The sequence below is a fragment of the Cantharellus anzutake genome (assembly GCF_015039405.1).
Source record: "Cantharellus anzutake strain C23 chromosome Unknown EI90scaffold_1, whole genome shotgun sequence".
In the NCBI taxonomy this organism is placed as follows: domain Eukaryota; kingdom Fungi; phylum Basidiomycota; class Agaricomycetes; order Cantharellales; family Hydnaceae; genus Cantharellus; species Cantharellus anzutake.
Genome location: NW_024066951.1, coordinates 1,589,794 through 1,603,641, shown reverse-complemented (window position 1 = coordinate 1,603,641; position 13,848 = coordinate 1,589,794). Strand labels below are relative to the sequence as shown.

The window sequence follows — 13,848 nt, the reverse complement described above, 5'->3', positions numbered from 1 at the left end:
ACTCTAAGTATCAGAAGATCTGCCAAGCATGTCACTCATGATGAATTCCATGTGCATTCTCATCCATCAGCACCATGACAGGTGTGTGATGAGGATCGTTTCCCACAGCCAGCGGAGGTCTGGCATAAATTGTAACTTGCTCTTCCTCTGCAAACTTGTCATAAGGTCTATCTGTCGAAATGAATACCAAATATCAATGAACTCGTATGACTCCAGAACGGACAAGTCATTGTATATCCATCAGGGCCCGTTCTGAGATCCATCAGCTCCACTATCCAACATCCAATGTATAGCGGAAACAAAGTTGGGCACCCTGCACAATTCTGAGACCTTGGAAATTGGAATACACTTAGAATGTGGCTCTAACACAACCTTAACCCCACTGTCAGCTAGAATGGCTACAGACCTAAGTCAGTAATGAATGGCAATATGATATGGGCATACCACGTGAAAGTGGAAACCCTCAGCAAGGGATGTTCCCTCACAGGGTTCTGGAGCCAACCCTGACACTGGATCACCGCTCTCCTTGCCATCTCCTTCTGTGCATGGCAGCAATTGCTCCAACTCCTGTGTGACCTAGAATATTAAAAGTCAAGATCAATATCTTAGCGAGGAGATGTCTGTACTCCTGGCTTCTGGAATAATTTCCATTCTGTATATAGTGTTTGGAGAGCCACCTTCTCTTGAACCTTGAGAAAGTTGACTATTTGTTGCCCATAGTCACGCTTGTTAGACATGCGATACGGTTCCTTGCACATTTTAATATGCTGAGTCTCTGGAGTTTCCATTGAGAAGTTGTTGGGGGTGCCTTTGCGATGTGTATCATCTATAAAATGTGGAAGGGCATGTAATTTAGGGATATTCATATGCCCCTGTTCCCAAGAACCATTTTGAATGAAGGCACTCTTGTACCGATGGAAACACTCTAGGCTCTTCTTCATGAATAGCAGGTCAGTCTCAGATATGACAGGAGACCACACAACAAAGATGTAATCCAGCAATAGGGGGTTTCACAATGAGCTAAAGTGGTCCTAAACTGGGATGTAAACTAGACTTAAAGTGACCCGAGTTGAGGGACAGTTAAGAGTTCAGTTTAGATGGGAGTTGAGAAGCATTCACGATGGACTGTCCCAAACTAGTCCCAAACCCACCCAACACTTGAGGCCACAGCTGGCTCCATATCACCGACACCACATGGCTCTAAATGGATTATGTAGCTCATCGCTGCTGCCATCCAACATGCTGAACTCATTCAAAGGCCAACGATGCCGACTCTTTGGTGGCATGTGGAAACTATTTCTGCACACTGGGCCCCTGGTATATCAAGCATCGGCACTTTGGAGTAGGGTGAGAGTGATCTCCCTGTTGGATTATGAGTCACCAGCTGCTTCAGCGATTCCACCTCCATTGTAATCTGGTCTCTCCAATGCATCTGTGCACTATCCAACCCTTTGCATGGTATCATATATACACCTAATAATATTTGTCACTTATGGCCACTGCCCTTTGCAGTCCCACTTAAGTCCCCCACTATAGTGCGAGTGTAGCTGCTGAGCGCTAACACCTTACCAGGCTAGTCATAGCAACACTCCCTGAACCCACTTTGGAGGCACAAGTTATGGTGATGCAATAGCTCAAATTCACAGTCAGTAGCTAAGTTGATGGCATGATGTGGTGAGACTAATTCAGTGAAGGATCTGTACAGTTATCCGAACAGACATATGTATACTAAGCCCTAGTTTGGGATTTGAGTTTGGACTACTCTAAAGTACAGCTTCAGCCTTCAGAGGCCTGTTTTCGAATTTAGCTAAACTGACAGTTTAGAACCAGTTCTGTCCAGTTTAGGTGCACTTTAGGCTAGTTTAGCCCATCGTGAAACCCCCTAATGAACGGACCACTTTCAAAATTGCTGGTGTGACCGCATCATGCCCTGCAATCACAACAACAGCGATGCTTTGAAAAGCCTTAAACTTGTCCCAATGCCTGAGTTATACATGAGAGTCCATTGGGAAAATGTGGTGCACAATTCTCTGGAGGTTGGGCGATTAGACATTGGTGTTAGATCGGGTGGATTCAGACGACTCCGGAATGGAATCAGAGACTTAGCGTGGGAGGACCTTGGCCTCAGCAACTCATGCAGAGTGCTGTGCCATTGCTGGTTGTCCTGGGGGTCCCTAATTTCGGATCTAGCAGAGGGAAAGTCTCTTGGGGGGAAATCAAGTCAATTTTGGACTGAGGTTACAAGTTACTAAGTACATTGTATATAAGGAGGGGTCCGGAATCAAAAGGAGCAAGGGTACTCTGAAAGGAGACAAAGGGAGCTGGAAGGAGGAACAACACCGAGGGTCAAGGGTTTGACTCAATGGTGTTTCCCAAAGGAGGAGTGAAGGGCCAAGGCCCAAGGAGGAAGGAAGGAGGATGGGAGTGGGGAATGGCTAGCTGACTGAATAGAAAGGAAGCAGCAGCCCAAATAGGAATGAGGGAGAATAGCGGAATTGAATGGAGCAATGCAATAGTTGCAAGGTCTGAAGTAAGTCCTGAAAGTCCGAACTCAGAAGTTAAACTCCAGAATATTGGCAAAGGTAATTAAATGGAATGAACTAACCAGTACAATGGGTATAAGTGGAGGTGGGGTCAAAGTCTGAGGTTGAAGCTAAGACCAGAGGTTCTGGAGACTGGGACACAAATGGGATTCCAGAGCAGAGGTCCGGAGTTGGGAGCATAGGTGTTGCATGCTTGTCTGGGAGGTGTTGAGGTTGAGGTCAGACCCGGAATGTTCCAGAGTCAGACCGAAGGTGGTGTTGGAGCCGGAGGTGGGATAACCTCTTGGGAGTCGGCAAGGAGAAGGTGACAGAAGGGAAGTAGGGCTCCAGAAGTCAGTTTTGGAGTTCCGGGAGCCCAGAGTGGAGGTCAGGATTGTATGGATATGACAGTCGGTCCAACTCTGCAACACCTAATGTTGATGTAAACCACGAGACAACATGATCCCAAAAGAATTTGTAGCAGCCATGCAACAAGTCTTGACTGATGAAGTGCAAAGGACACTGTTCAAAATCCTTCCAAAAAGGTGACTCAGTGGAGCCACTCAACCCAAGATTAAGCTTCTTTGCATCTCAGGAGAACTCAAAGGTGGAAGTGTGAGGATTTTCCCTGCAATTGTCTTAGTGAGTCAAGAATCCAGTTGCACATGTGTGCCAGGTGCTCTGTGTACACCTGTCATATCCGTACAACTCCAGACCTCCGCTCCTGTTTCTGGACCTCCATCTCCTCCTCCAGAACTCCACATCCTCCACCACCTCCTCCCCCTGTTGGTTGTTGAGAGCCCACTCTACCTCTGGCTCCAACACAATGTCCAACATTACCTCCGGTCCAACTCCGGTTTACTCCAGGTCTGATCCCAACCTTGTACCTTCCAGACCAGAGTTTGCAATGCTCCATACCTCTGGCTCCGGACTCCTGTACCGGAACCCCATTGCACCTCCACCTCCGGAACTCTGGTCACATCTCCACCTCCAGACTTTGACCTCCTCCTCCATCTTATCTCCTTGTATTCCTTATTGCATTTCATTTATTATGTCTAGCCAATATTCCAGACTTTGACTTCTGACTCCGGACCTCTGGAACTTACTCCAGACCCTGCAGTCTCTACTGTATGGTGTCATTTAATCCTCTTGTTGCCTCTTCCTTATTTAGACAGCTGCTTCCTTTCCATATTAGTCAGCTGTCATTCCCCACAACCCCCCTCCACTCCTTCCCCTCTTGGCCTTGGCTTTTGGGAAGCACCATAGAGTTCCAACCCTTGGCCCTTGGGGTTGTTCCCTCTTCCAGTCCCCCTTTGTCTCCTTCCAGTTCCCTTTGTTCCCTTTGGGTCCTCTGACTCCACTCCTGTATTATTATATATACACTCTGTACTTGGTTTCCTGTACCCCAGTCTGAAATCGACGACGATGACAATGACAATGGGATTGTCCCCCAAAGAGACTCCCCCTGCTAACCTGAAGTTAAGGACCACCTTAGACAACAAGCAACGGCACAGCGCTCCACTTGAGTTGCTGAGGCCATGGTCCTTCCACTCCTGAATCCCTTCTCCGCTTCCGGACAACTCTGCACGCTCATCTAACAACACCTCTTGGGACTGATGTGGGACTAAGCACACTGAACAGTGCCCCACCTGTGTTATAGTGATCATTTGTTGCTCTTCAAGATCAGCCAAGTGTGACATCAGGATTGCCATGCATGTGTGCACCAGGCCATCAGGACCAGTCATCAATCTGGGTACTTGCTGAACGGTGAGAAGGGGAGCCAATGTAATTTCCATGCAGCGATGAAACATCTTTTGTTGTACTATTCCAGGCATGTGTGCAGCTTCTTCGAGTGTTCCACCCAATGTGTCAAACGTTGTCTGGGCAACTTTGCATACTGGTAGCTTTGCAAGCAACATCCAGGCACAGCAATTAATCTTTCAGCAGACATCCTTATGGATATTTGAGGTACTATCAAAAAGTGTAATCCACTTCATGAACCTTCATGCTTATATACAATATTTATATTGAAATCATTAATTTTCAACCCAAAAAGTCAATTTTTTTTGGCAAGCATGAACCTTCATGAAATTTTATGCTGTTTCATGAAACTTCATGAAGGTTCATGAATGCTGACTTCATGAAGAGTCATGAAGCCATGCATCATGCAGAACCATGAATGTCCATGCATGGTCATGTATGGTCATGACTCTTCACAGGAATTCATGAGCATGCCCAAAAATTCCCATACCTGCACATGCTCATGACCCTTCATGAGTATTCCTAACTCTCCATGAATGTTCCTGACTCTTCATGGAGAGTCATGACTGAGCAGCACATGGCTTGAGTGTGCAAGGTGCAACCAAATTTCCCCCCATTTGTCTCTCCTTCAATTCTCCATCAGATGCTACATGGTAGGTACCATTTTTGTCACATGAATTAAGGCTTTTTTCTGTATCTCATTGTGATGCAATAGTCCCAGATTATATGAAGGAATTTGGATGAGCTGGTTATATGTGCACTTATTCTGCTTACTGTGCTCTCAAAAATACTTTGGGTTACATGAAACACTTGATTTCTCTCAAATTATTGGCAGTTTTGATTGCCAAAATCCATGTGTCATATCCATCCACAGCCATCACCTTCCACCACCTCCAGTCCCTCTGGATTGCCTCTGCTCCTTTGTCACTAACCTCAGAGCCCCTGGATTCTGCAATCCCCTCCGACTCCCCCGATGGTCACCACCCCCTCATTTCAATATATTACCTATGCCTCCCTAAGTACAGAACCCTGAAGGTCTCTGGACAGCTCCGACGTCTGCAAACACACCCCCACCTCCACTGGGTAATTTAGTTGCCTGCCCTGAAAGTCTACCTTTGGACCAATCCCTCCATTCCACTTCTGGGTCATAACCCATCCATCCATTAAACCCTGTAACCCAAGTCATCAGTAATATTCAGTCGGCTAACCTGTAACTCCATTAGGTCTGCTCTGCCTGGCCCCTGCCATTTACAGGCCTGCCATCTAGACTCCCTCTGTAACTATATATACCTAACCTGTAGATACATTACACTTCAGTGATAAAATCAACTAGGGTTTTCCCCCTCTTCTAGAGTTCCCTCTCAGTCCATAAATTAGGGCACCAACATGTTACTAGGCACAGTGCTCCTGACACAAGTTGCTGAGGCCAAAGCCCTCTGTTCACAGGAATGTCTCTGTTTGTCCTGAATCTGGTCTCTGACACCATGCACCCAGGGTGAGCCTCATTGTGACTGTGATTGTGGCTCTATTTGTTAGAAGGTGGCAGATTTGGGTTCCAGAAGTGGAATGGAGACTTAATACATGAGGACCTTGGCCTCAGCAACTCAGGTGGAGTGCTGTGCCACTACTGTTTTGTCATTAATTTTGGAGCTAACATATAAGGAGGGTCAGAGAAAACAAAGGGGGCTTTGAATTGGGACAAGGGAGACAAAGGGTCTAAGAAAAGGAACAACATCAAGGGTCAAGGGTTTGACTCAATGGTGCATCTGAGAGGGGGTAAAGAGGGTGCAGGCCTGGAGGAGCAGGAGGAGGGGTGGGAGTGGGGTGTATGGCTCTAACTGGCTGAATGAAAAGAAGCAGTTGCCCAAATAGGAGTAAGGGAGAAAGATGAGAGTGAATGGGACAATGCAGTAAACTGTGGGGTCCATGGTGCATCTGTGAGGTCCAGGGGTAACAGAGGTTACAGAGGCAGAGTTGGAAGTCCAAAAGGATATTGGGAAAGGTGATTGAATGAAATGAGGTCACCTATGCAGTGGACTTAAGTGGAGGTGAGGTCAAAGTCTGAGGTCAGGGTTAAGACATAAATCTTGGAGACAGAGGTACAGCATGGTGTCTGAGGTCAGGGTATGGAGACAGAACAGAAGGTAGTACCTTAGTGGAGAAGTGGGGTGGGAGTTGGGAGATGGAAGGTGATGTCAGGTCAGAGGTAGAGTAGACTCTTGGAGGCTGGCCAGTGGGTGAAGTGGGACTCTGGAGTTGGTGTGGGAGTTGGGTCAGATCAGGTATGTATGGATATGACACTATTCTTCTTCATGGAAAGTGATGCACATTCATGAACATTCATAAGAAGGCATGGGGGTGCATAATGTGTCCTGTCAATTTCCAACTTGGACTGGTTATGAAGGTTCATGAAAACTTTCATGAGACTGCATGACTGTGTATCCTGCATGAACCCTCATGAATCTTCATGAATTTCTGTGCAGTTTCACAAAACTGCATGAATTCATGACCCTTCATGACTTGGGATTACACTTTTTTGCAGTTACTGGGATATTCCCTAGAGATATATAGAGTGGATGCATGCGTTGATCACCAGTGAAATTTGTCAGATGTGTTTTGTCTGAAGCAAGCATCACACTGAGAATAGTGGTGCCATCAGGGAGACGAGCCTTATTGTCATAAATTAGTACTAACTTTTACATGTTCAGATGTGTGCCCACCTGCTGTTCATGCCAGTCATCCCCCATAGCCATCTCATGATAGACCCTTACATCACCCTCAGCTGTGAAGACCTTGTATGGAAGTCCATTTCACCATCAAAACTCGGGTTCTGGAACAGAAATTCCAAGCATTCGATCAGGTTTCAACACCACCACTCCTGTGGTTCTAAGGGTGCGTCATCCATAACGATTGTCTCCTCGTGCCATCCTAGCACTCCTAGCATAGACTTTACTTTCCCATACATTGTATTGGCTGACCCAAAGCTGAAAGGCCGATCTTGGACCTATTACAAATAGTCACTGTAAGCAATTTCTTTAATCATGAAGCCCAACATACATATTTAAGGTTCAAGAACTTGTTGATCGCTCCTTTTGAGATTCCCATCGTGCTCAACCACCTCACTACCTCCCACTCACCTTCACTATCCCATGGCCACCACTCATTTCCTACACTCTCCATTTTTTGTAGTCGATCCCATAGTGTGATAGAAGAGAAAGGGAAGGTCCAGCCAGTGCACATGTCTACTGTACTATAACAACCATAGGTTCAGTCACATGTCACATGAGATTTTTGAACTGAACTAAAAGAGGTTCTGTCACATGTCACATTGGGACTTTGAACTAACGAAGCAGGATGTCCCTGCAAATCAAGTTAGCAATCAAGATATTATTGTCTATGAACGCTACCACCCTTCCCACCATCTATTTCATGCCACCAAATCAACAGGTTTCCTCAATCTTCCCCCTCGACGTGCTGGCTCCGAATCCCAGTTTGATTCCTGATTACAAGGTGCTCTGTTGCTGTTATAATCATCCGAATCACTGGATCCTTGTTTAAGCTCACTCATTCCATCTTCAACCACACTGAAGTGGTCACCCATAGCATTGGCATCGGCCTCAGGAAAGTCATTATCTAGCTCATTTGCAAGTGTAGGCCATGGCTGAAGGATTTGGGTGCCAGGTTGAAGCATAAGACCCTCGCAAACCTCCCCTGTGAGAGTATGTGTAAGTGCGGTGTCTGTCATATCCGTACATACTGGATCCCAAACCGACTCCCGGACCCCCATCTTCCCCACCTCCAGAGTCCTACCCTACCGCTGTCCATTCCGATATTCACCCTCGGACCCGACACCACACCTCCCCTCACCCCTCATGCCACCTCCACCCTCCTGTCCTTCTCCTACCCTATCTCCGTCCGCTCCGATACTCATCTCAGACCGAACATCACCCCTCTCACTCCTCCTCCTACTCCTCCTCACGACACCTCCACCCTTCCGTCACTCTCCTACTCTCCGATTCCACTCCGGAGTCGTCCGAATCCACCTGTTCTAACAGTGTCGAAGGGAAGTTTGTTGACATCAGGTGGGAATGGGGGCTCATCCAATTGTGTGTCATCTGCACGCTGAGTGCGGTTGCATGGTGCTATTGGAGCTGATCAAGGTTTTGAGAACTTGGAAAAGAGCAGTGGGTTGTCGATTGTTAGAACGGGCGGAAACAGACGACTCCGGAGTGGAATCGGAGACTTAGCGTGGAGGGACCTTGGCCTCAGCGACTCAAGCGGAGCGCTGTGCCATTGCTGTTTGTCCATTTGGTCCTTAATTTCACAGTAGGTGAGCAGGAAGTCTCTAGGGGGCATTTCAGGTCGATTTCGGACTGAACCAAAATGAGTATGTACAAGCGCCGATATATATAATGGAGGGGGCAAAAGCACAAGGAAAACAAAGGGTACCGAATCGGAACGAAGACGTCCGAACGGGAACAAAGGGTAGAAGAAGCGGAGCGGTACCAAAGGTCATAAGGCAGGACCTGTGATACGTCCGAAAGGAGGTAGGGAGGGCGAGGCCCAGAGGGGCAGGAGGATGAGGAGAAGTGGGGATGATGACTAACTGGCTAGAATGGGAAGAAGCAGTAGTCCAAATAGGGATGAGGGGTAAACGCGAGAAATACATTACAATTGGCGAGAGTGCCGAAGGCGATCCGCGAACCTCAGGGGTTGTGGAGGTTACGGAGGTTACGGAGGCAGGGTTGAAAGTCCGAGGGATATTGGCAATGGTGTTTACGTAGTATGAGGTCACCAATGCAATGGACTAAGACCGAGGTGGAGTCAAAGTCCGAGGTAGGGACTGTGACGGAGGCTCAGGGCAAAGGTACGAGCAGTGTCTGAGTACGAAGTATGGGACAGCAGTGGAAGGTCGTAACTTGGCAGGAGGGTGGCGGAGGAGTACCAGAGGGAGGAGAGAGGGGAAAGGTAAGGGAGGAGGAGTGGCAGAAAGGAGAGTTGTCAGGTCCGAAGGTGAGTATCGGAGCGGACGGGGGAAGCGTAGGAGGGTGACAGGAGGGTGGAGGTGTTGTGAAGGAGGAGCGGAGTAGGAGGAGGAGGAGTAGTAGGAGGGTGGCGAGAGGGGCGGCGTTCGGTCCGAGGTGAGTATCGGAGCGGACGGAGATAGGGGAGGAGAGGGAAGGAGGAGCAGAGGTGGCGTGGGGGGTGAGAGGAGGTGTGTTGCCAGGACCGGAGGTGAGTATCGGAACGGCAGCGGTAGGGTAGGACTCCGGAGGTGAAGAGGGTGGAGGTCTGGAAGTCGGGTTGGGGTCGGGTATGCACAGATATGACAGTCGATGTGGAGAGTCCTCAGGATGTCAAGCATGGCAGGGTGTCAGGGACAGCTCCGAAAGCGGCGAGGTCCCAGCGTGAGGGACTCGATGGGACAGGTGTCGGCTATGCGTAGCGACGGTCCCGTTGCAGGGTGAGCGTCCCTGACCACTGAAGTGGGAAGTTGGTTATCATTAAAAAGGGGGAAGCTACAGTACTTACCTGAAGTGGGAAGTTGAGAAGAAGGCTGCTTCTTCTGTTCCCACCCCAGGTGCTATTATATACATGCGGTCAGGGTCACGTGGGAGGAGCCACGTCATCCCCGCACACAGCCGCACTCCCCTGGGTATCTCCGTGGGAGATCCCGGAGGTGTGCCGCTCTGTGAGCGGGAATGCGCGCGGCGGGCGCGGCGATCAGGGGAGCGGGGTTAGGTGTGTTAGTAATACATAGAGAAGGGGAAGTCGACCATAGAAGGAAATAGAAAGAAAGAAGGAAAAGGGGAAAGAAGAGACAAAGGGTGATAGCGGGGAAGTGGAGTAGGGCGGCGCGGCGTGGGGTCAGGTGGGGTGTGCCCTGACACAGGGCTTGTGAGGCTGGAATGTGATAGACTGAATTCACCAGATTGCGCTTTCTCGAAGGCCTGATAGGAGGAATGAGTGGCAGTTGCACATGAGTCAGTTTGCAAAGCACTCATACCTTAAGTACGATGTGAGGCTTGTTTACTTCATGGAAAGCCTTGATGTGAACCATCCATTGGCGCAATTCTGGAAGGCCATTCTCCACTGCAACAACATCCCTCCTCTCTTCAAGCTGCTTGAGGACATCATTAATTGTGTCAACATGGTGCTCTCAATTGACAGCAAGCTTGAATGCCCATTGAATAACAAGGTCGCAAGGTTGAAAGAGGCCAGTGCAACCTCTGGGGACGTAATCGAGAATAATCCAAGGGAATTGGCTATAAAGCCATTCATGAAATTCCCGAGATGTATGGACAGCCCATACATCAAGTTGCCAGATACAGTGGTAATCCTCAGGAAGCATGAGTCTTCTCATCTGTTGACAGAAGTATGGCACTAAAATGTCTTCAACATATTGCTTCATTGTCTCAATAGTTGCCCAATAGGTGTCTGTGTTCGAGATGACAAAGCAAAACCCCAATTCCCTAGCTTCATTATAGTAGGGAGATGATGGAAGGGGGAGGGATTTGGCAGTGTGGCCATGGAAAATAGCCTGAAGCGGCAGCAGCATACCACTTGCCGAGATCGCAATGTTCACCGTGATTGTGCGCTTCTCCTCCTTTCCAAAAACTGAGACTTGCTTTGCCCCAATATCATTCCATGTTGATGTCTTTGGATCAGAGTAAACAACTTGAGTTTGATCAGAGTTGACACGAAGTTCAGCGGGTATGTTGTATGAGTGTCAGGGGATGACTCCCGGGTCCCCATGACCCTTCCCCAATGGCCCACAGCCTCAGGTCTGGCCAGCCCTATCCAGGGCACAATCTACTGTGGGTAAGAAGATGAGAAGGAAGCTAACTTCTCATCTTCCCACAGTGGCCACCATATCAGGAAAACTTCCGGGGATACCCGGAAGTCACATGAAGGAGTAGGAACCGGGCCCGGAGCATGCGGTGTGCGGAGCGTGCACGCATGCGGAAAGCGCAGCGGGTGGAAGCGGGTCCGGACGCGGGTCCGGGTCCGGGCTAGTCAGGGTGTGTGCCCTGACAATGAGTGGATTGACCATGCTTGGCGAAGAAGTGAATTGTGAATAAGTGTTAGATCGGGCTGATTCAGACGACTCCGGAATGGAATCGGAGACTTAGCGTGGAAGGACCTTGGCCTCAGCGACTCATGCAGAGTGCTGTGCCATTGCTGGTTGTCCTAGGGGTCCCTAATTTCGGATCTAGCAGAGGGGAAGTCTCTTGGGGGGAAATCAAGTTGATTTCGGACTGAGGTTACAAGTTACTATGTACATTGTATATGAGGAGGGGTCCGGAATCAAAAGGGACAAGGGTACTCTGAAAGGAGACAAAGGGAGCTGGAAGGAGGAACAACACTGAGGGTCAAGGGTTTCACTCAATGGTGTTTCCCAAAGGAGGAGTGAAGGGCCAAGGCCCAAGGAGGAAGGAAGGAGGATGGGAGTGGGGAATGGCCAGCTGACTGAATAGAAAGGAAGCAGCAGCCCAAATAGGAATGAGGGAGAATAGCGGAATTGAATAGGACAATGCAATAGTTGCAAGGTCCGAGGTAAGTCCGGAAAGTCCGAACTCGGAAGTTAAACTCTGGAATATTGGCAAACGTAATTAAATGGAATGAGCTAACCAATACAATGGGTATAAGCAGAGGTGGGGTCAAAGTCCGAGGTTGGAGCTAAGACCGGAGGTTCCGGAGACAGAGACACAAACAGGATTCCGGAGCGGAGGTCTGGAGTTGGGAGCATAGGTGTTGCATGCTCATCTGGGAGGTGTCGAGGTTGAGGTCGGACCTGGAATGTTCTGGAGTCGGACCGAAGGTGGTGTCAGAGCTGGAGGTGGGATAACCTCTTGGGAGTCGGCAAGGAGAAGGTGACGGAAGGGAAGTAGGGCTCCAGAGTCAGTTTCGGAGTTCCGGGAACCCGGAGCGGAGGTCAGGATTGTATGGATATGACAATAAGAACTTGAGCATCACTTGGGGCTTTTTGTGAGGCCTGGGTAGGCCTCCGATAGCTCCAACCCACAGTATTGTGGAGAAACTTCAAGACCCACCCTTCAGTTGCACAAAAGACACTTCTATCCTTAAACTTCTTCTTGAATATAGAAGGGTCACAGAACTGAATTGTAGCAATGATCAGACAGCGTGCATCACTAAGAGATACTGCAGTGCCTATCTGTCTCAAGCCCTTAAGTTTTTGAGTAATCTCAGCGGTGATTTCGGGTAGCCATCCTTGAGAGAGGGGAACTTAGTATGAAAAAACTATTGTGATAACTAGCATGAATTACATACCAAAATCCCCCACCAAGTTGTTTTACCACCTGGAGAATCTCGTTGTGCTGCCTTCCTCAAAGCATCCTCATTCCACCCTTTCCCTTTGATGATATGTCTCCCAATTACTTGAGAAGTGAGCTTCTTGAAGAGTGAAGGTGAGGTATGTTGTGCCTGCTGTACAATTTTCGATGGGTTTGCCCAATGAACTTTCTTTGCAGCCTCTGTTAGAAGTAAAAAGAATGTAGGGCCCCACCAATAGGTCCGTACAGCAGCCTTGACCTCTTTTGTCTGTTTCCATCCACTTCGGTGAGGTTCCTTCACCTTATGTAACTCGTGTTTGATGACTGCCAATCCACGCTCAGCACAAGAAATTTGAGCAACATTCAACTGAGTAGAATGTGACTCTGGGTCTGTCATGGTGTCTGGAGTGTCAGTTTGATGCTGTTCACAATAACTTCATGTGAAAAAAATAGTAATCAGCTGAATAGCTAACAACATACCCTTTTCCCACTGTCCTTCCTTGACTCCCCATCAAATGTCCGCTTCCTAGCACGATAATTGGCTTGTTGTACACGATCATATTCCCTCCGATCAGCCGCAACCATCACTGCCCTCAACTTCACAGCTTCGGCCCTGGAGTCCCGGGATTCATGTAGCTCTTCAAATTGGTGCTTTGTCTGAAGAACCTTTTGCTCCGGGGTTATTTGGGGGAAAAAACTGAGTAGCCCTTCACCATCCACCATGCTGGAGATGTCTGGACAGAGATCCAGCTTTAACTTCATCACCTTCTCAATATTTGGAATGATTTCCTTCAGAGCCTTAGCTGCAGCCCCTAGTGCTTTGGGAGATGAGGGTGGTGTCGGGGCAGGGGCAAAGGGAAGCAGGGACCCTAACAATGTGGGAGAGGTAGGCAGAAGAGACAATGTCATGGAGGGTACCAATAGTGATAGTGTCCGTTCGACCATGCCATCAACTGATGCACCAGTCTGGATAGTCAATACATTAATGCATGAACAGTAAGAGATCAACTGAAAAGCTTACATTAAGCAAGTGGTGGTTCAGAACCTGCATAAAAGCAAATAAACAGAGGCGAAATTGCGAAGTTGATAGGTACTTGATTTCTGGTCGAAATATGCTGTTGAGCACATTCTGTGCATGTAGACCACATGAAGAAACGTCATCTTGATGCGTAGTCGGAATTGAAACAGTTTCAACAGACCCCGCAGCAAAGGGAGGATACATAAGCTACTGGGAAAGAGCATTAATGAGTGGAACTGCACAGATAGGGACC

At 48.4% G+C, this 13,848-nt stretch overlaps 3 protein-coding genes across 3 annotated transcripts; all 3 read right to left on the bottom strand.

Moving 5' to 3' along the window:
* Window positions 1-605: 605 nt before the first annotated feature.
* EI90DRAFT_2901681 (uncharacterized protein) lies at window positions 606-1,001 on the bottom strand (the record flags this gene model as incomplete). The annotated part of the gene is made up of 1 exon (XM_039054070.1): window positions 606-1,001. A coding segment is annotated over one exon (396 nt), but the record flags the coding sequence as incomplete, so codon positions are not given.
* A 6,145-nt stretch (window positions 1,002-7,146) lies between these two features.
* EI90DRAFT_2902427 (uncharacterized protein) lies at window positions 7,147-7,463 on the bottom strand (the record flags this gene model as incomplete). The annotated part of the gene is made up of 2 exons (XM_039054090.1): window positions 7,147-7,280; window positions 7,337-7,463. The coding sequence occupies 2 exons, from the start codon at window positions 7,461-7,463 to the stop codon at window positions 7,147-7,149; spliced, it is 261 nt and encodes an 86-aa protein (XP_038923931.1).
* Window positions 7,464-12,464: 5,001 nt separating this feature from the next.
* On the bottom strand, window positions 12,465-13,486 carry EI90DRAFT_3010861 (uncharacterized protein; the record flags this gene model as incomplete). Its single annotated transcript, XM_039056411.1, has 3 exons — window positions 12,465-12,515; window positions 12,576-12,998; window positions 13,058-13,486. The coding sequence occupies 3 exons, from the start codon at window positions 13,484-13,486 to the stop codon at window positions 12,465-12,467; spliced, it is 903 nt and encodes a 300-aa protein (XP_038923930.1).
* Between the last annotated feature and the right edge of the window lie 362 nt (window positions 13,487-13,848).